The sequence below is a fragment of the Geotrypetes seraphini genome, chromosome 6 (assembly GCF_902459505.1).
Source record: "Geotrypetes seraphini chromosome 6, aGeoSer1.1, whole genome shotgun sequence".
In the NCBI taxonomy this organism is placed as follows: Eukaryota; Metazoa; Chordata; class Amphibia; order Gymnophiona; family Dermophiidae; genus Geotrypetes; species Geotrypetes seraphini.
Window position 1 is genome coordinate 248563549 of NC_047089.1, and position 24926 is coordinate 248588474.

The 24926-nt window shown below is 44.1% G+C and overlaps 1 protein-coding gene across 4 annotated transcripts in view; it reads left to right on the plus strand.

Annotated features, from left to right (window-relative positions):
- Positions 1–24926, plus strand: part of USP9X (ubiquitin specific peptidase 9 X-linked) — a 589740-nt gene that overhangs the window by 191384 nt on the left and 373430 nt on the right. For all 4 annotated transcript variants that reach the window (XM_033949377.1, XM_033949378.1, XM_033949379.1 and 1 more), the window contains one exon: positions 20488–20624. In XM_033949377.1, coding sequence (XP_033805268.1) covers positions 20488–20624 — 137 coding nt within the window. The remainder of the gene's footprint in view (positions 1–20487; positions 20625–24926) is intronic.

Below are 24926 nucleotides of genomic sequence, written 5' to 3' on the forward strand. Positions count from 1 at the left end.
AGTTCTTAGTTTTCTGCGGAGCCAGAAAGCCCTGTCTCTCTTCTCTGCGATCCTAAGTACCTTTCTTGCACCGCGGCTTCGTTTCTTTGTTTTTCCAGTCAGAAGTTGCTGTGCGCTGCATTTCTTGTTTTCTTTGTTTTTCCAAACCAAAAAAAATATATATAAAGAACATAGATTTTCATTTTTTCCTCCATCGATCTGCAACCGGGGACTCCCGGTTCTTCGGTGGCTGCGCGGCCTCGTGTGGCCGCGGCTTGTTCTCTCTGCCCTATGTCCCGGCCTCTCATCGGGTTCAAGAAGTGTACACAGTGTGGTTGGGTTATTTCCATCACAGACCCGCACCGTTGGTGTATCCTTTGCCTGGGGGTTGATCACCCTACGGACTCTTGCCCTCGCTGTGCCACCCTTCAACCTCAGGCTCTCCGTCGGTGTCAGGCCAAAATTCTGGACCTCTTCACCATGGAAGCAGGTCCCACCTCGACCCCGGCCTCGGTCTCGACGTCAGCCTCGAAGACCTCGGTCCCAAGCAAGTCCCCCTTGACCTCGAAGCACTCGGGGGCTCCAGCTTCGAAGACCTCGACCTCGGGTAAGTCTCCTCTTCCTCCTTCAGGTTCAGCTCAGCTACTGAAGAAGCCATCCTCGGAGTCTCTGGCCTCCCAGGCAGTGAGTGTAGTCCTGCTGGCCTCGACAAGACCTCCTCCCAAACATGCCTCCACTTTATGGGAATACTCTACCTCGAGGTCGCCCTCATTGGAGTGCATGGGGGCGTCCGTATGTCTGAATCCCTTGGTCTCGATGCCGATGTTCGAGGATATGCTAAAGGCTATTCTAACCATGCAGATCTCCTCGGCTTTGGCCCAGCTTGCCCCAGCCTTGACCTCGCCCATTGTGTACCAGCCTGAGCGTCGCGCCGAGGGCCCTCGAGGCAGAAAGCGTCGGTCTCGACACCTCTCCTCGAGTGATTCCTTGCCTGTTCCCTTGAGGCGTATTTCTCCCGCTGCCCGTCCTTGTGCGAAGTACCAGTCGAGGTGTCTCTCTCCCTCGAGGCAGCGGTCTGTGAAGCGGCCCCGGGATTCTTCCCCGAAACGGGGCAGATCGCCAGGCCCTCGCACTATGGGGTCCGTTCAGCCTCGTGCGGTTGGACCCTACTCTCCTCCGCTCTCCTGTGCCGTCTCGGTCCCCGGACCGTGTGGCCCTGAGATCGAGAACCCCCTCCTCCTTTCCATGTCAGCGGGTTTCTTCTTCCCGGGGCTTACCGGGGCAGGCTCCTTGGATCTCTGTTCCTCGGACTCCCAGGTCCTCACCTGCCCGGGTTGCTAAATGCAAGCTGTCGTCGACCCCCCCCCTCGTTATTTTAGTGGGGCCTCCTTGACGTCCGTGCTAGTGGACACTGATGTGCCAGCGCAGTATTCAAGAGAGGCTGCCCCCTCATTTTCGGCTGCCCCAAAGTCTTGCTCAGCTTCCCTCCTGGAGGGCCCTTCCGCGGGTAGGCCGTCGTCCTTCACCAGGTTTGTGGTGGACATGGGCAAGGCGCTGCAGTTGGACCTCCAATCTGATTCCAGGTACACCCGGGAATATTTGGAGGAGATGGAGCTCCTTTATCCGCCGAAGGAATCCCTTTGTCTCCTTTTGAATCCGGTTTTACAGCAGATTTTCTTCCGGAATTTAGAGACGCCTTATGCTATCCCGGCCATTCCGTCCAAAATGGAATCCCGGTACCTGACCGTCCTCTGTAAGGGGTTTGAAAAGGCTCAACTCTTCCACCAGTCTCTGGTGGTGGAATCTACCCTGAAGAAGTCCAATCCTTCCCGTGTCTACGCGGCTGTCCCGCCGGGCTGAGAGGGCCGGACTATGGATAAGTTTGGCAGGCGCCTATATCAGAACTCGATGATGGCGAACAGGGTCCTGAACTACAATTTTACGTTCACTTTCTATCTTAAGAAGTGCATTAAGACTCTGCCCTCCTTCCTGGATGATTTGCCGGTCCATCACCAGGCGGAGTTTCGCCGGCTCCTGGATACGCTGTCGCAGATTTGGCTTTATATGTTTCAGGCGACAAATGATGCCATTGAACTCTCCTCCAGAGTCTCCGCCTTCATGGTAGCCATGCGCCACCTGACTTGGCTCCACATAGTCGATATGGATCCGAATCTGCAGGATCGGCTGGCAAATCTCCCTTGCTTGGGCAACGAACTCTTTGACTCTATCGAGGCGGCCACTAAACGCCTCTCCGAGCATGAGCTCTCCTTTGTCTCCTTGGTCTGACCCAAGGCGAAACCAAATCCTCCCAAGTCCTACAAGTTGCCTCCCTGGCACTATCCCCAGAAATCGACGCCGGCGTTTTCGAGACCTCCGCCTCTGGCGTCAGCAGCAGCAGCAGCAGCGATCCCCTCAAAAGCCTCAGGCCCCAGTGGCAGCTCAGCCTGCGCCGTCCTTTTGACTGTCTGGGTGGGAGCGGGCCGGCCCCCTCCGTCCTCGAACCTTCTCCTCTGCCTATAGGGGGCCGTCTCCGGACCTTTTATCCCCGCTGGGAAGTGCTGACGGCGGACGATTGGGTCCTCTCCATCATCAGAGAGGGGTATTCCCTGCTCTTCCGGACACCGTCTCCGGACCAGGCCCCAAGAGGGTATCCTTCCAGCAGAGAGAGCAGGAGAAAAGCAGTTACAGAGAGAGGCAGAGGGAAAGAGAAGCCAAAGGGAGGGGGGGGGGAAAGCAGATAAAACAGCAGGAGAGAAACAGAGGCAGGAGACCAAGAGGGGAATCGGTGAGAGTTAGCTCCACCCACCCACCCCTGACGTCCACCACCGAAGCTCCGCCTTAAAAGGGGAAGGGCCAACGGAGCAGAGTTGATCTGAGCAGGAGAAAAGCAGCTACAGAGAGAGAAAAAAGCAGATAAAAGAGCAGGCCCAACCACAGCAGACCCAGAAGGCATCCGCAGCAGACCGGCAGGCAGACAGCAATGGAAGCAGCAGACGGAAGCAAGATGTTGAGCTACCCAGTTTGCTGCATCATCTGGCATATGTATGATTACCTCCGCTCTGGGAGGCGGTCTTACTTATGCGCCCGATGCAGAGAACTGGAGACCTGAAGAGACAAGTCAGACTCCTGGAGGGCAGAATATTGGAATTGGAGGCACCTCAAGCAGGGGAGGAGGGAGACAGAGATGCAGAGAACGTCCAGACAGAAGAAGCAGAGATCAAGACAGAAGACACCATCGAAGAAGAAGTCCGAGAGTTGGAGAAGTTCATAGAGGAGGCATACAGGGAGGCCGTGGAAAATCACCAGCAACAGTGGAACTGCCGAAAGACACCTACAGAGAGTGTGGACCACCCGACAGACAACCACCAGGAAAAAATGGGTGATACAGTAGCGAGAACGAAGGATACGGAGCTGCGACAGGAGAGATGGACATACACCAGGGACACAGACCTGAGGCTGGAGAATCAGGAGAAGATAGAGAGGACAGCAATTGTCGTGGGTGACTACATCATCAGACAAGCTCAAGCTGGTCTCCCGCTGAAGGGTCGGGTCACGGGGCACAAGGTCAGAGCGATGGCGGCGTCTGTTGCTTTCCTCAGGTCTACGCCTATTGAGGAGATCTGCAAGGCTGCCACTTGGTCCTCGGTTCATACTTTCACCTCTCATTATTGTCTGGATGCCTTTTCCAGGCGCGACGGCCGGTTTGGCCAGTCGGTTTTGCGTAATCTGTTCTCCTAAATTGCTAACTTTCCCACCGTCCCTTCCTAGTTAGCTTGGAGGTCACCCACATGTAGAGAATATTCTGCCTGCGTGTCCTGGGATAAAGCACAGTTACTTACTGTAACGGGTGTTATCCAGGGACAGCAGGCTGATATTCTCGCAACCCTCCCACCTCCCCGGGTTGGCTTCTTTGCTAGCTATCTGAACTGAAGACCACGTTGAGGAGACGCGCCCTCTAGCTGAGCGGAAAGGCATGCACATGCGTGGTGCAGTACTAGCAAACTTGAGATCTTCAATCAAGTTTGCTTGAAAAGCTGTCTGCGTCGGGGCTCCGTGGATGACGTCACCCACATGTTGAGAATATCTGCCTTCTGTCCCTTGATAACACCTATTACGGTAAGTAACTGTGCTATATCAGTCTTATATGTCTTTCTAGACCTGACACGGTCTGTGTTTCGGATTGGGAACAGAAACCTGCTTCAGGGGTGATGATAGTCGATCTAAAAGGTACAAATATAAACATAACAATAATATTATACTAAAGTATCATAAATAACAGAAAATTTTTCTTTATTTTCTTTGATACTTTAGTATAAAATGCAGTGATTAAGAATGCTAGCAAAACATAAATTAATGAATAACAAAATGTGTCGTACTAGTGGAATGTAAAGGTAACTACAAATCAACAAAAGCGGTATTTCAAGGAACCATATACTGCGTAAAGATGATCAAAAATCATATTTGTGATATTCATAAAAAGAGTAGAATAAAAGATGATTTACATTAAGGAAATATTAAACCATTACTTAAAGAAATGATAATAAGAGAGCAAAAATGATATTTTAATACAGGATAAAACATAATGAAACAGCTTTCTTTTTTTTTTTAAACTTTATTCATTTTCAAATCAAACAATAAGTGCACAAAAATAAATCACACAAGTAATTTCCATATAGCAATATAATATCTAACACATAAAATCTAATAGTGTAAAATCCTCATCCACCCACCCTTCATCACATTCTCAAAAAAATATAATATACTATATTATACAACATATTCTCACATATTGTATTAAATTACATCCCAAATCCACCCTCCCCCTAAAATCAGCATCAAGTTAAAAAGAGCAAAATAAAAAAATACATACCCAGTAGATGACGTTCAAGAAAATCAAAGTGGTACTGAAGGACGAAATATGTGAGGATTGTTATAAGTCAATTGACTTGAGGAACACATAAGTTTCATGTGCCAAATATGGAGTATACCAATGGTGATAGAAACCAAACAGGCAAACTAGAAGGATAAAAACATGGACCGGAGCAGCAGTACCATTGGTAAGCCAGAAGAAAAGCATGCTGCTAGTGATGAAGGAAGAGAGAAAAGCAACCTCTGTGGAGAACTCATAGATCAAAGTAAAAACTAACAAACATATATATATTGGTCCAACGGTTATTATAATAATAATAATAATAACTTTATTTTTCTATATCACCATAATCTTGCGACTTCTAGGCGGTTCACAAAGAAGAAGAGCTGTACAATCAGCGAATTACAGTAGATGAATGCAAGGTGATTGAAAGGGAAATTATACATAGGTTGAATTATAAGAAATTAACTATTTTAAATTTTACATTGAAAGTAGTCGGACACCAGCGAGTATCAGGATACAATTATGAAGAGGGAATTTTAGCAGACAGGGAATGTGGATACCTCGTGTGAGGAAGAAATTCAGGGTAAGGTTTGGAAGTTATGTTCGCAGGAGAGTGTCTGGCTAGGACAAGAATTTCTTAAACAAAGTGGTCTTTAATTTTTTTCTGGAAGATGCTGTAGGTCAGCTTAGCGGTATCGATGAAATAGCCTAGCCATGATTGCTGTCTACCAGCTTGAAACTTGAAAGTTCTGTCCAGGAAGGTTCGATATCTGCAGCCAGCGATTTCCGGGTATGCAAACAGGTTGTGGTTTCTGGTAGATCTAATGGGGGAGTAGAATTCGAAGTGAGATAGAAGGTAGTTGGCCATTCCCCAGATTAATTTATAGCAAAAGCAGGAGAATTTGAATAGAATTCTTTCTTCGATTGGTAACCAGTGCAGCCGTTTGTAGAAGGATCTAACGTGATCACTTTTCTTTAGTCCGAATATTAAGCGGACGGCCGTGTTTTGAAGTATTCGCAGTTTTCTTACGGTTTTTTTAGGTATCCCCAAGTAGATGATGTTACAATAGTCCAGGGTGGATAGAATCAGCGACTGTACCAATAATCTGAAGGATAGAGGGTCGAAATATTTTTTTATGGTTTTCAGTTTCCAAAGAGTGGAGAAGCATTTTTTTGTATTTTTGTATTTTATAAATACCTTAGTTCCACAAAACATGAAAGGCAAACAGTAATAAAAGCCAACTCTGTAAAAACAAGGAAAAAAGGATTTTCAAACGCTTTGCCAACACAACAATAAAATGCATGTATCGCACTTAAAACTTGCGGTTCAACGAGAGAACTTTTATGCATAAAAATAGCAGAGAAGACTAAACTGAGAAGGTAAATCTTAACGCTCAAATGCTACATGGCTGGGAGCCGCATTAAAAAAGGAGGCAACACGCCCTAAGCAAAAGCATTTAAGCCCAAGCGAGGAAGACTTTGATGTCGGATCATGTTTGATGACGTGAAAAAACAGACACTATTATTATACTACTACTATTACTTATTTCTATAGAACTACCAGACGCACGCAGCCCTGCACAGAGTCACAAAGAAGGAGAAAACAGTCCCTGCTCGAAAGAACTTACTATCTAAACAGCTAAGACAGACAAACAGGATGTCATGGATACAATTAAGGGGAATAGTTAATCAGTTGGCTAGGTTGGAGGGCAGAGGAGTAGGGTTAAGGATTGAAGGCTATATCAAAAAGGTGGGTTTTCAGTCTGCTTTTAAAAACGGGAAGGGGCTTGACGGACAAACTCGGGTAATTTATTCCAGCATAGGGGGCAGCTAGATGAAAGGAACAAAGTCTTGAATTGGCAGTGGAGGAGAAGGCTAAAGCTAAGAGCAGCTTATCTGAGGAACGGAGAGAGAAGCAAGGACAGATATTGAGGGGCAGCAGAATGAACACTTGTAGGTCTGCAATAAGATCTTGAATTGTATGCGAAGGTAGATAGGAAGTCAGTGAAGTGCTTTGGGAGGGGTGACATGAGCATAGTGAGGTTGGTAGAAGATGAGTCGAGCAGCAGAGGTTTGCACAGATTGCAAGGGGGAGAGGTGACACTGCAGGAGACAGGAGTAGAGTGCAGTAATCTAAGCGTGAGGTTATGAGAGCATGGACAAAGGTCTGGGTAGTGTGCTCAAAGAGGGAGGGGCGAATTTTGGTGATTTTGAAGGGATAGATGCGACAGGTCTTAGTAGCTCGTTAGATATGCATAGAAAATGAGAGGTCGGAATCGAAGACCACTCCAAGGTTGTGAGCAGAGGAGACGGAACAATGACAGTATTAATTGAGATGGAGAAGGAGCAGAGAGTTTAGGAGGAAAGAGGAATAGCTCAGTCTTGGACATTTTTAGTTTCAGATGATGGCAAGGCCATCCAGGCATCAATGTCAGCCAAACAAGCAGAGACTGAACCAGAACGTACGCAGGTAAGGCTAGACTCGGAGGGTACTGGTCTTTGACCTAAGGGCCGCCGTGGGAGCAGACTGCTGGGCGCGATGGACCACTGGTCTGACCCAGCAGCGGCAATTCTTATGTTCTTTTGACTTTTTCTTGGATCTTAGGTATAATTTCAGGTGTAGAGAGGTAGCTCTGGGAGTCATCAGCATGCAGGTGATACTGGAAGCCATGGGAGGAGATGAGGGCACCGAGGGAAGAGGTCCTAAGACAGAGCCCTGGGGTATGCCAATTTCTAGTGGATTGATACAGCGCAAATGTGTCTTGATGGAACAAATATATTAGTATACAAAATATAATTTAGAAAAGTACTATGAAAAAAGGGGGAGGTATGAAATGTCTTGGTATACCAGAACATGAAAATTAAAAAAAAACCCAAACAAACCCTAAAATACCATTTTATTGGTAAAAATTGAGCACAAGTACTAGTGTACTGGCATGATTGGAAACCTGTATTATTTAAGAAAGATAAGGCAAACCGATTTCGAGGCATTGATTTATAGTAGAAATACCCTAGTATTTAAAATACTTGTGTTTCAGAAAGTCCAAATATGAAATGGAGCAAACGAAACATGGGACCTAAAACTGGTAAAAGGACCTTTCATTGCCTTGTAATGGGTAAAGAAACAGGGCACTTTCTTTTTGTTTTCTAACTGTCCACCTTGTTACTTTGCATTTTGTGCATCTAATTTTCTAGACATACGGGACGTAGAGTTCCCCCCCCCTTTTCCCCCCTTTATTCCAGTTTATTTGTAAATTTTAATGTGTTGGGCATTTGGACTATCTGAAACACAAGCATTTTTATATTAAGTTTTTCTACCATATATCAATGCCTCTACATCGGGGTTCCAGTCATATCAGTACACTATTTCTTGTGCTCAATTTTTACCAATAGTTTTTTGGTGGTTTTTTTTCTTCTTCATTTTTTGTGTTCTGGTACACTTCCCCCTCCGTATTCGCGGGGGTTAGGGGCAGAGCCAGCCCGCAAATATGGAAAAACCGCAAATAATATTCTGGCTGGTTCTGCCCTTATCCCCCGCTTCCCCCCGGCTATTTTTAGCCCTGAAAGCCCCCCCCTTAAGCCTTACCTGGTGGTCTAGCGGGTTTTCAGGCAGGAGCGATCTTCTCATGCTCCTGCCCCATGCAGATTGCTCACAGGAAATGGCTGCCTTGAGCTCCTGTTGTCTCTTGAGCCATTTCCTGTGAGCGATCTGCACAGGGCAGGAGCGTGGGAAGATCGCTCCTGCCTGAAAACCCACAAGATCACCAGGTAAGGCTTAAGGGGGGGGGGGGCTTACAGGGCTAAAAATAGCTGGAGGATAAGGGCAGAACCAGCCAGAATATTATTTGCGAATACGGAGGGGGAAGTGTAAAAACTAAGTTGTTTCATGATACCTCCTCCTTTTTCATAGTACTTTTCTAAATTGTATTTTGTATACTAATTTATTTGTTTCATCAAACATTTGTACTTTGTCAATCCATTTTTTGTAGTCTCCAATTTTTTATATCATCAAATGTGATCTGACGTCATCAGTCTCTTTCGCTTGGGCTTAAATGTTTTTGCCAATGGCGTGCTGCCTCCTTTTTTAATTTGGCTCCCAGCCACGTAGCATCTAAGTGGTAAGTTTCCCTTATCAGTTTAGCCCTCTGTGCTATTTTTATGCATAAAAATTGAAGATGAGAGATCGGGATGTCCTTCAACATCAAAAACCCAAGAGTATGTTGAAAGAGTAAGCGAAATGATTCGATTAAACATGTGATTGACTATAAGGAAAATTTCTGAGGATCTGAACATCTCTTATGATTCTGTTCAAAACATTTTAACAACAGATTTGAACTGAGGTGAGTGAGTTTGACTTGAGAAATGGGCAAATAGTTTCATCCTCCCATCATGACAGTGCTCCATGTCACACTTGCTTCTGGTATAACAATTTCTGTCAAATAAAAACATTACAGTGTGGCCTCATCCACCTTTTCACTGGATCTGGCACTGTGCGACTTCTGGCTCTTCCCCAAAGTCAAAATGACCATGAAAGGTAACTGTTTTGAATAGATTCAGGACATCGAGGTAGTCACGACAGTGCAACTAAAGAAACTCACAAAAGAGGGCTTCCAGAACTGCTTCAGAAAATGGCAGGAACGATGGGATAAGTGTGTTCAAAACGAGAGGGAGTATTTTGAGGGGGAGTAATGGCAATGTGTCTTACTGCAGTAATTTTTTTCTTTAAGCATTCAGTGTATTTTTTTGATCACATCTCATACATAATATACAGTTAACAGGTTACAATTTGTCATAATTACAGTGCAAGCTTTTTCAATACAAGTTTTTATCCTAACAACATACTAGGGATCTAATACCAATATACATAATATATAGTTTACAGGTTACAATTTGCCATAGTTACAGTGCAAAATTTTCAATACAAGTTTTTATTGTACAGGATAAATCAAACACAACTCTTATGTAATAAACCAGCACAGTACAAGATCTTATCCCAGGACAAGCAGGCAGCATATTCTCACACATGGATGATGTCATCGACGGAGCCCCGGTATGGACACTTGAAAAGTGAATCGCAACTTTAAGTTTTAGAAAGTTCGTGATCAGACTGTGCCTGTGCGAGTGCCTTCCTGCCTGACATAGGTGCAGTTTCTTAGTTTCCGCGGAGCTAAGAAGATGCGTTTCAACGGCCGTTGAAAACTTTTTTGCCTTTCCGTTCTCGCGTCAGTGACTTTTTAATAATTTTCGTGTTCTTTTATTCTTTTATATTTGTTCAAGTTACTTTTGGGGGGGGGGAAAAATCTATTATTTATTTAATTTTGCTGAGGCGGTCTTCCCATCGATGTCACACCTGCAGATGGGATTCAAGAAGTGCAGTCGTTGTGCTCAGCTCATTTCTGTGACTAACCCACATCGCTGGTGTCTCCATTGTCTAGGGCCCGAGCACCGTCCAGAAACCTGTACTCGTTCATCACTTCAAAAAAAGGACTTTGAAAAACCACATTCGTCCACAACAACATTTGTTTGCAGGCACCAACCAAGGCAGTGCCACACTCTTTGACACCGGAAAAAACATCGGTGTCACAACTTCCAGTGGGTAAGCCGGTTTTCCCCTACCTCATCTGGGACTTGGGCCAAAGTGACATTGAGTCAAGTCATGCCGACTTTGAAAAAGTTCCGTAAACGCCTGGTCCTGATTTTGGTGAGTGCCTCGACATCTGCCTCCTAATCACCAGATTGGAGCGCTGCACCAGTGGTATTGGCAAGAAATCCTGCGGTACTGGTACTCTCCCTCAAGCAAAAAGATCAACAATTTGCTTCAGGAAGAATTGGGTGAGCATTTTCAAATGTTAAGTGCCGACTCAAATTATGGTCTTGTCAACACCGACTATCCAGGCCACGTCGACACGATGTTCCAGGCGGTTCAGTCTGAGCATCGGACGACAGACCACACCTCAATCTGATGCCCCACTGGTGCGGAGACCATCGACACGGGAGTTGATTGATCCATCTCCACGGCACCAATCCTCGACTCAAACATCGAGAGAGGTTACTCTGGTGCAGTACCAGAAGCACTCTCATAAGACCAAGCATCTTGAAGCTTTGACACCGACACCGTTCTTATTCCATACAGGATTCGTATTTATTTGGAGACTCAGAACAGGAACCATTCTCTAAAGCAGATGAGGACTCTTCTGGTTCAGATTCACCTCAACAATCGCCTCAAAGACCTGCTGCTTTTTCTGAGCGGTCTTCTTTTTCTAAATTTCTCTGCCAGATGTCTGAGGATCTTTCCATCCTGCTAAAAGCGGATTCCAAGCATAGAAAGGAGTTTTTGGAGGCTTTGGATTATGACCAGCCTCCTAAAGACCTGCTGAAGCGCCTGCTCCATGACATTTTATGAGAGACTATCTCTATAAGAACCTCGAGACTCCTCTCTCTGGTGGCTCCTAAAAAACTGGATTCTTTGTATAGGGTGGTTCCTATTCCAGGTTTTGCTAAACTACAGCTCCTTCATGAATCTTTAGTGGTTGAATCCACTCTAAAGAAGAAATCGTTGGGTGCTAGTGTCTATGCATCTGTACCTCCTGGCAGAGAAGGTAGAGAAATGGACAAGTTTGGTAAGGTCTTTACCAGAATGCAATTCCAACAGAGCTAGTAATTATAATTTCCAATTTTCATTTTACCTGAAATATTTGGTCAAACAGCTTGCATTTTTTCCAAAAGTATATTCCATCCTGTAAGCAATCGAGATTCCAACAACTTATTGCTTCAACTTTTCAATTGCAGAAATACAGTAAAACCGTGGATTGCAAGTAACTTGGTTTGCAAGTGTTTTGCAAGACAAGCAAAACATTTTATTAAATTTTAACTTGATTAACTTTATATACATGCAATTGTACAGATGTGGCGTGTCTTAATTGAGTGACTGTTTTCACTTAGAACCCTGCTTTTCTTCAGAGCAGCTCAAATATTCTTACATGCAACACCCTAGCAAGCATATAATAGCAAATCATAGAATGCAAACTGGCACAGGTAACACTACAAAGACTTTTGATAGTAAAATCTCACCAAATATAAAACCCAAAATATTACTGAAACTTTTCACAAGTGTGTCATCCAGTCTAAAACAATGTAAGGGTTCCAGAAGGACTTTTGATTTCTATCTTAATCTGTCTATCATTCAAAAATACAAAGTCTATTGATAAATAAAATCTCACCAAGTATAAACCCCACAATATTACTGGAACTTTTCAACAGTGTGTCATCCAGTCTAACGTACAATCAATCTAAGGGTTTTCCAAGGTCTTTTGATTTCTATCTCTGTCTATACATTAAAAAACAACAACTGAATTCTACTTACCCAAATCATCAGGAAGGACCGAGACAAGCCCCCAAAATGTCAGGTTTGTTAGTGGCCCCCACAATATTAGGTGTAGGGGTTAAGTGAGAGGCGCCCTGACAAACGCCCAGTCCCAGGTTCAGTTCCCTCACTGAAGATTCACCAGGAAGTAGAATCAAAGAGGCACAGCCAGAGGTGATTGCATAAAGAATATATTATAGAAATAGGCTTACAGAAAAGCAATATTTATAAGCATTACAATTAAGCAGAGAGCAACGCAGTTTCCCTGCCTTACATAGTTCAGAGACAAAGAGACGGAGTCTGAAGTTCTAGGGAGAGCCAGAGAGAGAGAGAAAGAAAGAAAGGACAAGAGAGCCAAGAGATAGATAGATAGATAGATTGATAGAGCAGAGAGGAGGCTTTTATACCTTGGAATCTTATTCTGAATATAGAAATTATTGTATGTCCCAGTATCTTTCTGTTTAGAATTTGTAAACTGTTTGAAACAATGGTTAATTTAATTGATAAAGGAGGGTGTGATACTTGCAGGCATGGAGATGGGATTAGTCTCTGGCTTCTTTGTCCCATTCAAGCAGCCTATCTTCTTGATATGTGCACCTGGACCCATTGTCCTAAGCACCCTCTTAATCAGACATTAACACCTTTTAGCTAGTCTTGATTCAATCAGGGCTACTTAAAACAGTTTCCCTGCCCTCAGGGTCTATCTGCATTCACATGCCAGAGTCAGATTGATATAATTCCCCATAGGCCTTCGCTGACATAAGTAATGCCAACTAAAAATGCTGAATGGTAGCGATAGCTATGCTGACAGCAATGTCTTGCAATACAAGTACAAACAGTATACACACATCACAACTGAGCCAATGGTTCTTCTCTCTCTGACACTGCAAGAGTATAGTGACTGTTCTAAACAAGCAAAGTCTTGCAATACGAGTACATACAGTATACATGCGTCACATCATCACAACTGAGCCGATGGTTCTTCTCTCTCTGATGCTGTGGGAGTGTAGTGACTGTTCTAAATGAGTGAGGTCTTGCAATACAAGTATGTATAGTATTTTGTATTAAAGTTTTTGGGTTGTGGAACAAGTCATCTGAGTTTCCATTATTTCCTATGGGGAAATTCACTTTGATATAAGAGTGTCCTGGAATTCCTCAAATCCAACCTCCACTAGATCCACTCAAAAATTAAAACTATCCTACCCCTCCTTAAAAGGCATCTCCCTTGTTGGTAAACTTGGCTCTTCCCTCCCTTTCAGAATCACTCAGCTCTGGAACAGTCTCCCTTCCCCTCTCCGCAATTTGAGCCCCCTTCTACCATTCCGTAAGCATCTGAAGACCTGGCTCTTCTCCAGAACGTAACCCCGTCCCGCTCCTGGCACTCTCACACCAACCTCTCTTCTCTCATACTTATATAATTCCACTGTAGTTCCGTTCCTTCCCTAACCATGTAAACCGTGTCGAGCTCCATCTGCGGAGATGATACGGTATATAAACCCAAGATTTAGATTAGATTAGATTAGATTATAAGCATGCTTCTGGACCGAATTATGGTCGCAAACCAAGGTTTTACTGCATTTGGTTCGCATTACCTGTGTTACTTTTAAACTTACATCACGAGCTGCGGTCATATCGGTGGCCGTGAGGCGCCTTTGCCTGGATTCGTGTTTCTGAACTTGATGTAAATCACCAGGACCGCTTGGCCTATGCTGCCTGTCCAGGAGATGAGCTTTTTGGTCCATCAATGGATACGATTACTCGAAACGCTATCCACTCATGAGACCAGATGGGACAATTTGGTTAAACCAAAGAAGAAGTCTCAAGCACCCTGTACTTTCAAGCCAGCTTCTTCATATCAGCACAGGTTTTTGACTAAGCCTGCTCCTCCTGCTCCTTCTCAGCCTAGGAAGCAAAAGTAGCAACCACATCAGCAACCTAAACAGGGTGCTCAATAAAAGCCCATGCAGTCTTTTTGAAGTGTTCCTCAGGAGCATAGCCACAGTTCCCATTCTCCAACCGCTACCTCAGCCAGTCGGAGGGCGACTTCAACATTACGTAAATCATTGGGAGCTCATCACCATAGATCTCTAACTCTGGATCATCCTCCAAAAGAGTTGATTTCGGACCTGATACAGTCTTCTCTCATTCAGGAGTTTCAATCCCTCTTCCTTCTCAATGCAATCAAAGAGGTTCCTTTGTCTCAGCAGAATCATGGATTCTACTCCCGGTATTTTTTAATCCCAAAAAAGACCAGAGGTATACGACCCATTCTGGATCTCAGAGATCTCAACAAATTTCTAGTCAAAGAGAAATTCCGGATGCTCTCCCTTGCCCTTCTTTATCCACTTCTGGATCAGAACAACTGGCTGTGCTCTCTGGATCTCAAAGAAGCCTACATGCATATACCAATTCATCAGGCTTCCTGCAAATACCTTCATTTTCAAGTGAATGGATGTCATTACCAATACAAGGTTCTTCCTTTTGGCCTGGCATTTTCTCCCAGAGTCTTCACAAAGTGCCTGATTGTAGTGGCGGCATCTCTCCGATCCCACGAACTTCAAGCCTTTCCTTACCTGGGCGACTGTGTCATCTCAGGAGGTGGCTCTGGCAACATATCAGACCATTGCCTTCCTACAAGTTTTGGGATTCAAAATCAATTTCCCCAAATCTCATCTAATTCCGGCTCAACATCTTAAGTTCATTGGGGCTATCCTCGATACTACTCTGAGAGCATTTCTCCCTCCAGAGTGCCTGAACAATCTTCTCATTCTATGTCAACAGATGTTGAAGATGCACACCATCTCTTTGAGGCGTATGATGGTTCTCCTGGATCACATGACTTTCACAGTTCATGTAACTCTACTAGCAAGGCTACATCTTCGCATTCCTCAGTGGGCCCTTGCTTCGCAGTGGTCTCAAGCGACAGATTGTCTCTCTCAACATATTTCTGTTGAATCATCTCTTCAGCAGTCGCTTCAATGGTGGATGACCTCCTCCAATCTATCCAGAGGTCTCCTTTTTCACTTACCCCCCCCTCCCAAAAGGTGATAATGATGGATGCATCTCCTTATGCCTGGAGGGCCTTCAAACACAAGGTCATTGGTCTGCCAGGGAGTGTAAGTTTCACATCAATTTCCTTGAGCTCACAGCGATATATTATGCTCTCAAAGTTTTCTAGCACCTCCTCCTTCACACAGACAATCAAGTGGCAATGTACTACATAAACAAGCAAGGAGGCACGGGCTCTCTTCTGTTATGCCAGGAGGCTCAGAAAATCTGGCTTTGGGCAACGGCTCGCAGCATTTTCTTAAAGGCTGTCTATATTCAAGGGGAGAAGAATTCCCTGGCAGACAACCTCAGCAGAATTCTTCAGCCTCATGAATGGACTATCAACTCGGTGACTCTTCATCTCATCTTTACTCAATGGGGCACTCAGGCGGACTTATTTGCAGCTCCCCACAATCACAAGTTGTCCCAGTTTTGCTCCAGACTTTACTCTCCTCACCGTCTGGAAGCCGATGCATTTCTCCTGAATTGGATGGGCTTGTTTCTATATGCATTCCCTCCAACTCCTCTCCTGTTGAAGATTCTGTTCAAACTCAAATGAGAGTCAGCCACCATGATTCTCATTGCTCCTCGGTGGCCCCAGTAGCATTGGTTCTCCCTTCTACTTCAGCTCAGCACCAGGAAGCCAATTCCTCTACCAACAGCTTGGTTTCTCTGGGGCTGAATTCATATGAATTACATCTTTCTTAGCCTGTTCGCGATGATATTGATGCCTCCAGGAAGTCAGCCACTCAACAATGTTGTCAACAAAAGTGGACTCGATTTTTCTTCCTGGTGTCTCCATCATCATGATCCAACTTCCTTGTCAGTGGAATTGATAATGGATTATCTACTTCATCTGTCTGACTCTGGGCTCAAATCTACATCTATCAGAGTCCATCTCAATGCTATTAACAGCTTTTCACCTGTCAGTTTCATGAAAGGCTTTTCAAAGTGAAACCACCTCTTTAAACCTCCTCCAGTAGTCTGGGACCTTAATGTGGTTCTTTCCAGGGGAAAAGGAAGCCTCCATTTAAAGCAATGGCCACAGCTCATCTCAAGTTTCTCACCTGGAAAATTGTCTTTCTCATTTCTCTCACTTCGGCCAGGAGCGTCAGTGAGTTACAAGCGTTGGTAGCAGATCCACCCTTCACAGTTTTTCACCATGATAAAGTGGTTCTATGCACGCATCCTAAGTTTCTTCCTAAAGTTGTGACGGAGTTTCATCTTAACCAGTCGATTATTCTTCCAGTTTTTTTCACTAAGCCTCACTTACATACTGTGGACTGTAAGCATGCTTTGTCCTATTACATCGACAGGACAAAGCCTCAACTTTTTGTTTCATTTGATCCTAATAAATGGGGCATCCTGTTTCCAAGAGAACGGTTTCCAACTGGGTAGCAGCCTGTATATCGTTCTGCTATGCTCAGACTGAGGAAATCTATAAAGCTGCCACCTGGTCCTCAATTCATACATTCACCTCGCAATATGGTCTGGAGTCTTTCTCCAGATGGGATGGGCACTTCGGCCAGTCAGTATTACAGAATTTATTTTCTTAAAGGCCAACTTTCCTACCATTCCATTCTGGTTAGTTTGGAGGTCACCCACATGTGAGAATATGCTGCCTGCATGTTCTGGGATAAAGCACAGTTACTATAACAGGTGTTATCCAGGGACAGCAGGCAGATACTCTCACAACCCACCCACCTCTCTTGGTTGGCTTCTTAGCTGGCTTATCTTAACTGAAGGACCGCGTGCCTACGTTGGGCGGGAAGGCACTCGCGCATGAGTGGTATGGACTGATCGCCAACTTTCTCAAACTTAAAGTTTGGATACACTGTTAAAGTGTCCGTACTGGGGCTCCGTCAGTGACGTCACCCATGTATGAGAATATCTGCCTGTTGTCCCTGAATAACACCTGTTACGGTGAGTAACTGCTTTATCTACTATGCATTTTGATAACAAACAGCTCAGTGGAGTTCTCTTCATAAAGTTTTAGATAACATGGCTCCTCAATGCCAGATTTACTGTATTTTTCGCTCCATAAGATGTACTTTTCCACCCCAAAAAATGGTTGTAAATAAGGGTGCGTCTTATGGAGCAAATACCCAACCCCAACTCCACCGGTACCTTTTTTAAATTGCTGCTGTCCAGCTCTGTGTCCTGTTCTGCCCTTTCTTCTGGCTGACTCTTCCGTCAGCATCAGACACACCACCAAGTCATACGCACTGGCTACGTGCAAAATCTCACACATGCGACGTGGTGCCGGGGGGGGGGGGGGGGGTTTGACGTTGATAGGAGATTGCCATTTCCCTTCTGGTAGCTTGGCAAAGTGGCAAGGGCGGTGCTGTGTGGGCATTGGCGCTTTGCGTCGACAGAGAGGACGGCTCTGAGTGAACTCCATGTGCAGCCTAAGAGGGTGAAGACAGCCTGTCTTGGTGAGGGTCTGAATGAGGATCTGTACAAACTCCGGTGGAGGAGCAGCATACAACCCTTTCCGGGCTCTTGTCCAGCAGCAGAAGGGGGAAGCCATTGGTGCAATGCAGCACAACCCCAACATGGTCACCAGTGGTGGATTGATGCCGGCATTGGAGGATCTCCTGTGGCCTTCCCTCTCTCCGCCTCTCCTCGGCGGACTTGCACTCCTGCAGCCTCATTGTTGGATACATTGAAGGGAAACTGTACTTCACAGGGAGGAGCACACACCATCTGACATCCCTCCATCCCTCCCCTTCTTCCTTCACCCTCAGTTCAGCATCTGTGACTTGATGCCAGGGCCCTCCAAAGACAGTTTGAAGGTAGGAGGGGGGGGGGGTTGATAGGCTCAGGGGAAAATGCTGGACAGAGGGCGGCTGGGTCGGTTGTTCAACTTCTGCTGCCTCCTATTTGCCTATCATCACTCTTAAAGGTGTCCACGTGTTGGAGGTGGGGGTTGTCCCACCTGCCTGCCTCGGGGTGGGGGGCCCTGCCTGCCTGCCTGTCACTAGGTCCACTAGGCCTGCCCGTCCCTGCCTACCCTGTCCCTAACTGCCTGCCTGACCTGTGCTCTGTCCTGGCTTACCTCTAGACCACCAGAGGGAGAACAGGGTAAAGAGCCTGGCAGGGAGGGGGGACAGGGTGTAGAGCCTGGCAAGGATTGTGGGGTTGGGTTAAGAGCCTGAAAGGAAGAATTTGGTTCAGAATTTTTTTTCCCCCTTGGTTTCCTCCTCTAAATCTAGGGTACCTTTATGGTCAGGTGCGTCTTATGGAGCGAAAAATACGAAGCATCCTTGTACATTGCTGCCTTGATGTCAGAACATAAGTGAAAATGGAGAAGTAAAAACTAAATTTGAATGGGCTCTTGGTTTATAGAGATCAAATCAGAATTTTAAAAGAGGGTAGTCTGTGATGCTAAAATCATTTTGTCACAGCAGATTGTAATCCAATGTATAATTTCTCTAAAGTAGGTATGCTTCCTGCTGAAGCTTTTTATATCTTATTTAAGATTCATTATATCAGGGAATATTTGATTTTGTGGCAAGTCTCTTTTACCATCAGGAGCAACTCTGGAGGAGGAGGAGTTTGAAGTGGCTGGCTGCATTACCACTTCAATGAATCCTTCCTAGAGAAATAACCACAGACAGGCATTGTATATTCCAAAACAGACAATTCTTTTATTGTTAGTATTTTATTGTTAATCTCGATGTGCAATTGCTTTTCATCATTTGGCAATAGGAAAGGCTGTGTGGATCTGATCAGAGATGCAACATGTCTAAGGGATCCAATGCCAGTCTCTCTAGTTAAAAAGTTAACAAATATTTTAATACCTGCTCTTCTTTTGTGAATCCCTCTCTGATCACATTCCTAGGTATTAGAAGATTGCATGTATTTGAATACTGTTAAGACTTCTGCAGCCTCACAGACTTTCCTATCTACCAATCCATTTCTAAATTCCTCTTCTGTACCTATTAGTATTACCACGGATACTGTAGTTCTGTGTTGTAGGGTATACTACTGTTAACATAAGACAAATACAAACTCTTCAGAATACAGTTGTGATATCTGGAGCCAGGACCTCCCATCACCAAGTTTCAAGTTTTATTTGAGTTTGATGAATCACTTATTTAGTTTTACTAAGCGAGGTACAAAATCGATAAAAATATAAACATATATTTAGACATACAAATTAAAATTTAAAATAATGGGTTAGACAAATAGACTTACAGACCGACTAATACAAAAACTAAGAGGGAACTGAACTACAATTCAGTATTTAAGTACAGGAGGAGAACCATATATAGAAAAAACAATAGGAAGGGAAGAGTGCAATCAAAGAAAGCAATAAATATAAAGATTAAACATAATTTAAAGGTTAAAAGCGTCTTTAAAAAGAAAACTTTTTAAATTACTTTCAAAACAACTCAAATCATTTTCCACTCTGGGATCTGTTTTAAAGTTCTCATATTGAGCAATAGTGTGTGTGTGTGTGTGTGTGTGTGGGGGTTTCTTCACCAAGCTGCCTATTGACATTATCACAGCAGCATCTCTGAACCCTATCATTACCAAACATTTCTTTCAAATTGACTAGATTCACTTTTGTAATTATAGCTCCTACTTTATGGGACTGGCTTTACCTTTGACTCTATGATCAGAAACTTAAGAGCTTTTATCCTAATTTTTGTTCAGTTTCTAATTTAAAATTTTTATTTTGTGATTTATCTTATTTTGGTCATAACTTTGAAAGATGTATGTATACTATATGTTTTGTAGTTACTGTATTTTTATTGCAAACTGTTTAAATTATTATTGAGATAAAAAATATAGCTTAGTCTAAAGTACCAAATGCTAGATATTCAATTATTGAACTCTGCTTTGGATTTTTGAGCAATAGGGTTCATAGACCGCAAGAAACATCCACAAATTCAAGAAGGGAGGGTGATCATAGCCAAGACTGATAATCTGTGGATATGTTGATTAAAGATGAGTAGCTGAGTTTCCAAAGAGAAGCTGGTATCCATGTTTCTCAGATGATTCTGATTGCAGTGGCTTGATTAAGAGAGAGAGGTTTTAAAAATAAGGGGGGAAGATCTCAGATTGTTACAATGAAGGCTTATTTATTTAGTTGTTAACAAGCCTGAAGCTGGGGAAAAAAGCCTTCAGCTTGGCAAAACCCCTCAATAAAAATACATCACTGAAGAATTAAGTTTATATTCTGGTTTATAGTGAACTTTAAACTTTGCTCTTTAAGGACCGGGATACACAAAAGATCCAGTGGATAGATCGCTTTATAGAGGAGCTTCGTACGAATGACAAATGGGTCATTCCTGCACTGAAACAAATTAGAGAAATTTGTAGTTTGTTTGGTGAAGCACCACAGAATTTAAGGTAAGAATTTATTTTGCTCTCTTTTGGCTTAGATTTTAAAATTTTGTTTTGGTAGTGTGATTTAATAAAACTGTCATTAGGATAAGAGTAGGTAAATTTGTTGCTCTCAGGACTATATTACTGCCAGTTGAATTTAATTAGTGATCATAATGATATTATCTCAGCCACTCTAATGATTTGAGCATCTGTGCATGGATCATATTGATGGGGAAAGAAAACCAAAGGAGGGCTAGGAGTTATGGTAGTTAGCAGCACTTAACGGTGATACTAAATGATGTGGATTCACTGGATCTAAATAGTACCAAATGTAAATGACTAGTGTTTGGGATTATTAGGCCAAAGCTGCTGCTGCTGCCACATTATAAATTTGTGATTAGAACTCTTTTTTCAGCCTATTCTTGGCAAATATTTGATGTCAGTAGGACTGAGGTTGTCATATTTGCCATTAGAGATGTAAAACACTTTTTTTATTGTCCTTTATTTTTCTAAAATGTTTCTTGATTTTCATCATGCTTCTATGACTTTTAATATTTGATTCATCTACTGGATGAAGTCTCATCTGCTGTAAAAAGTTTAACCTGCTTCTCGACTATTCTAGTACATATTCTAATGCAATAGGTATGTCATTCTGGACGTATGCATAATATCCTCATGCTTGCAAGCCGTGCAGAAGAATCCATTCCAGGTTTTCAACTTCTACAGAGGGCTTTGCTGCCCGTTTCGGTTTATACTTCTGCTTCGAACTGAAAAGGAGTCTTTCTAATCTCTGTTCATTCCTTTTATTTTTATTTTTTTGTCTTTTTCACAAATTTTTGACTGCTTTCAGTGTTCAGAGCTCCCCTTGGTGAGGGTTTGGCTCTGCCTGCGTGAAGGAGAAGCAAACTGAGGTCTGCAGCTTACAGGCCAATCCCTCTTTGGTACCTGTTGGTCAGCCTGCAGAAACTTTTGGAGCTTGGAGTCTGTTCCCTTTGTACCATTGCATGTCTATTATATCACAGGGGCTTGAGTGCAGGCTGACAGGCATTTGTAGGGGATTCAGCGGGGCTTCGCAGGGTCCTGAGTGCATTTTTCCTCTCCTCGGGTCTGCGGGGGTTAAAGGCTCAGTCGGATTCTAGTCCGACTGGCAGCCTGAAGATTCAGTATTGGAGGAGTGGTCAGTTTGAGGCAATGATTTATTCCTCAGTTAGAATATACATTTTTGTGGATATCTTTTGTTTCATGAGTATATTGAGGAAAACTTTCTAGTAGGTCATTCCAGGCCAGATAAGTTAGCATAGAGTGGAGTTATTTTATGGATGGCAGGTTTAATTGAATTCTGTTATGGATTCTTTTTGATGTCGATTAAACATTAGAGAATAATTGGATGACAGGGCTGCTGAGCTTCCGTATAAAATCTGATGATTTGAAAATTATTCAGGATGATATTGGGAGCCAGTGAAGTTGCCTGATGAAGGTTGTGATTGAGTCAAATTTCTTTAATTTGTAGATTATTCTAATGGCTGTGTTCTGGATTGTAGATTGTGGATAAGAGTGGTGTTGATGCCAAGGTAGGCGGAGTTGCAATAGTCTAATTGAGGTAGGACCATCATCTGAATGATCAGAGCAAAGTGGTGTGGATGGAAGTATGGTCTAGTGCAGGGGTAGGGAACTCCGGTCCTCGAGAGCCGTATTCCAGTCGGGTTTTCAGGATTTCCCCAATGAATATGCATTGAAAGCAGTGCATGCAAATAGATCTCATGCATATTCATTGGGGAAATCCTGAAAACCCAACTGGAATACGGCTCTCAAGGACCGGAATTCCCTACCCCTGGTCTAGTGAGTCGCAGTTGACACATAGTGTAGATGATCTTTTTCCGAAGGTTAAATATTTGTGGTTCCATTGTGAGAGTGTTGTCTATGATGCAGCCTAATACCTTGGTGGATATTTCCATTATGAGAGTGATGCCTGATGAAAGAGTGAGGTTAGTTATGGCATTCTGTTATGCGGTGGGGAAACCAATGGCTTTGGTTTTTGCAGTGTTCAGTTTCAACTTGTTGTTCGTTGCCCAGGTTTTAATTTTATCTATATTATTTGAGATTTTTTCTGCAATATTAGGATGGTTATGGGGATGAGGCGTAGGATGTCGTCGGCATATGATAATACAGTTTCATCTTCCATTTTTATATGTCCCAGCGAGCTCATGAATAAATTGAATAGGATTGGGGATAATGGGGAGCCTTGTAGGACACCACAGAATGCCTTCCAAGGGTTGGAGTATGATTCTTGCCTTTTGACCATGTATTAGCGATTTTGTAGGGAAGTCGGTGAACCATTTCAGTACAGTTCCTGTTATTCTGATTTCCGAGAGTTTGGTTAGGAGTGATCTCAACCCTCTTGGGGTCACGAAGACTTTCCACTTCTCGTGCTTATGTGCGGGTTTGGCATATATTTGAGGAGTGGTGTGCTGCGCGTGGTGTGGTCTCTTTTCGTGATTCCCTGCCTAACATCTTAGAGTCCTTGCCTGGACAAGTGCCTGGCTTGGTCTTCTCTCTGGGTTAAGCTTACTGCCTTGTCAGCCTTTTGTGAGTTCCCAGGTCAGCGTTTGACTGCCATTCCTGATGTCGTTCACTTCTGGTGGGCGGCCAAATTGTTCAAGCCCCCCATGCTATCATCTGTTCCATCTTGGGATCTTAATCTGGTCTTGTCCGTGCTGGTGCGCCCATCTTTTGAGCCTTTGGGTGCCTGCTTATTGAAGGACCTTATCCTTAAAGTGGTGGTCTTAGTGGCTATCACTTCTGCTAGACATGTTTCTGAGCTGCAGGCTTTTTCTTGTAGGTCTCCCTTCTTGGAGTTCTCTATGGAGCGGGTTGTGTTGCGGTCTGTTCCTTCCTTTCTTCCCCAGGGAGTTTCTCCTTTTCATATCAATCAGTTAGTGGTCCTCCCAGTGTTGGGTAGTCTAGAGTGATCTTCTGAGCAGAAACCATTGCGCAAGTTGGATGTCAGTCGGGTCCTTCGCTCTGATGTGCAGAGGATCCAGGAGCTTAGGAAACCAGATCATCTTTGTTCTTCTAGCGCAGGGGTAGGGAACTCCGGTCCTCGAGAGCCGTATTCCAGTCGGGTTTTCAGGATTTCCCCAATGAATATGCATTGAAAGCAGTGCATGCAAATAGATCTCATGCATATTCATTGGGGAAATCCTGAAAACCCGACTGGAATATGGCTCTCGAGGACCGGAGTTCCCTACCCCTGTTCTAGCGGGTCCTTGTAAGGGAGATGGTGCTTCCAAGGCTGCCATTTCATGCTATATCAAGGAGACTATTGCTTCTGTTTATCTTCTTCAGGAAAAGCCTGTTCCTGAATTTCTGAAGGCTCATTTCACTCGGGGTCAGGCAGCTTCTTGGGTTGAGTGTTCTCTAGAGTTTCCAGTTGATATTTGCAAGGCTGCAGTTTGGTCTTCTCTGCATTCCTTGGTCAGACACTACCGTGTGGATGTTCGCACAGGTAGGGATGTGGTATTCAGTGAGCATGTTCTGGTGTCGGCCCTTCGAGGGTCTCACCCTTGATGGGTACTGCTTTGGAATGTCCCATCCGTAAAGAACTATACTAGTCTATCGGGCGACACAGAAGGATAAATTAGGTTCTTACCTGCTAATTTTCTTTCTGTTAGCCTGTAGACCAGTATAGTTCCCCACCCTTTCTGTCTTTATGCGGTGATTGCGGGTTTTGCTTGTCTGCAGATTTTGATTTTTCTGCGGGTTCTAGTATATCTCTAGGGTTGGTGAGATATAAGAACTGCGGCTATGGCTTAGCTGGTGAGCTGTTGGGACTTTTTCACTGCAGGATTTTAGTTCTGTACATGTTCCAATAGTTATTACCATGTGTTTGTTGGTTTTAACTTCCTGTTCGGAGTGTTTTTACTGTTCTCAGTTAGTATTTTCCTAGGTTCTGCTTGGCTTTTTGGCAGACTGGGATGGTAGAGGGAGCCTCAGCTAATATACTACATCCAAGTTTTGGTCTCAGTCTCCACATGCTGGTCACAGTGAGCTATAACCCAGCCGTAAAGAACTATACTGGTCTACAGGTTAACAGAAAGAAAATTAGCAGGTAAAAACCTAATTTCTCCTTTTTTTCCAGTATTTTTCATGGTTTTTGCAGCTATCGGTGAACCTGAGCTTCTAGTGCAGGGAAACGTTCTGCCTGTGTGGAATAGAAGCAGACTCAATGGGTCTGCAGCCATCAGGTTAATCCCTTGGGGACCTGTTTGAACAGCCTGCTACTGAATAGCAGGGGCTCACCTGCTGAATAGAAGGGGTTTGAGTGCA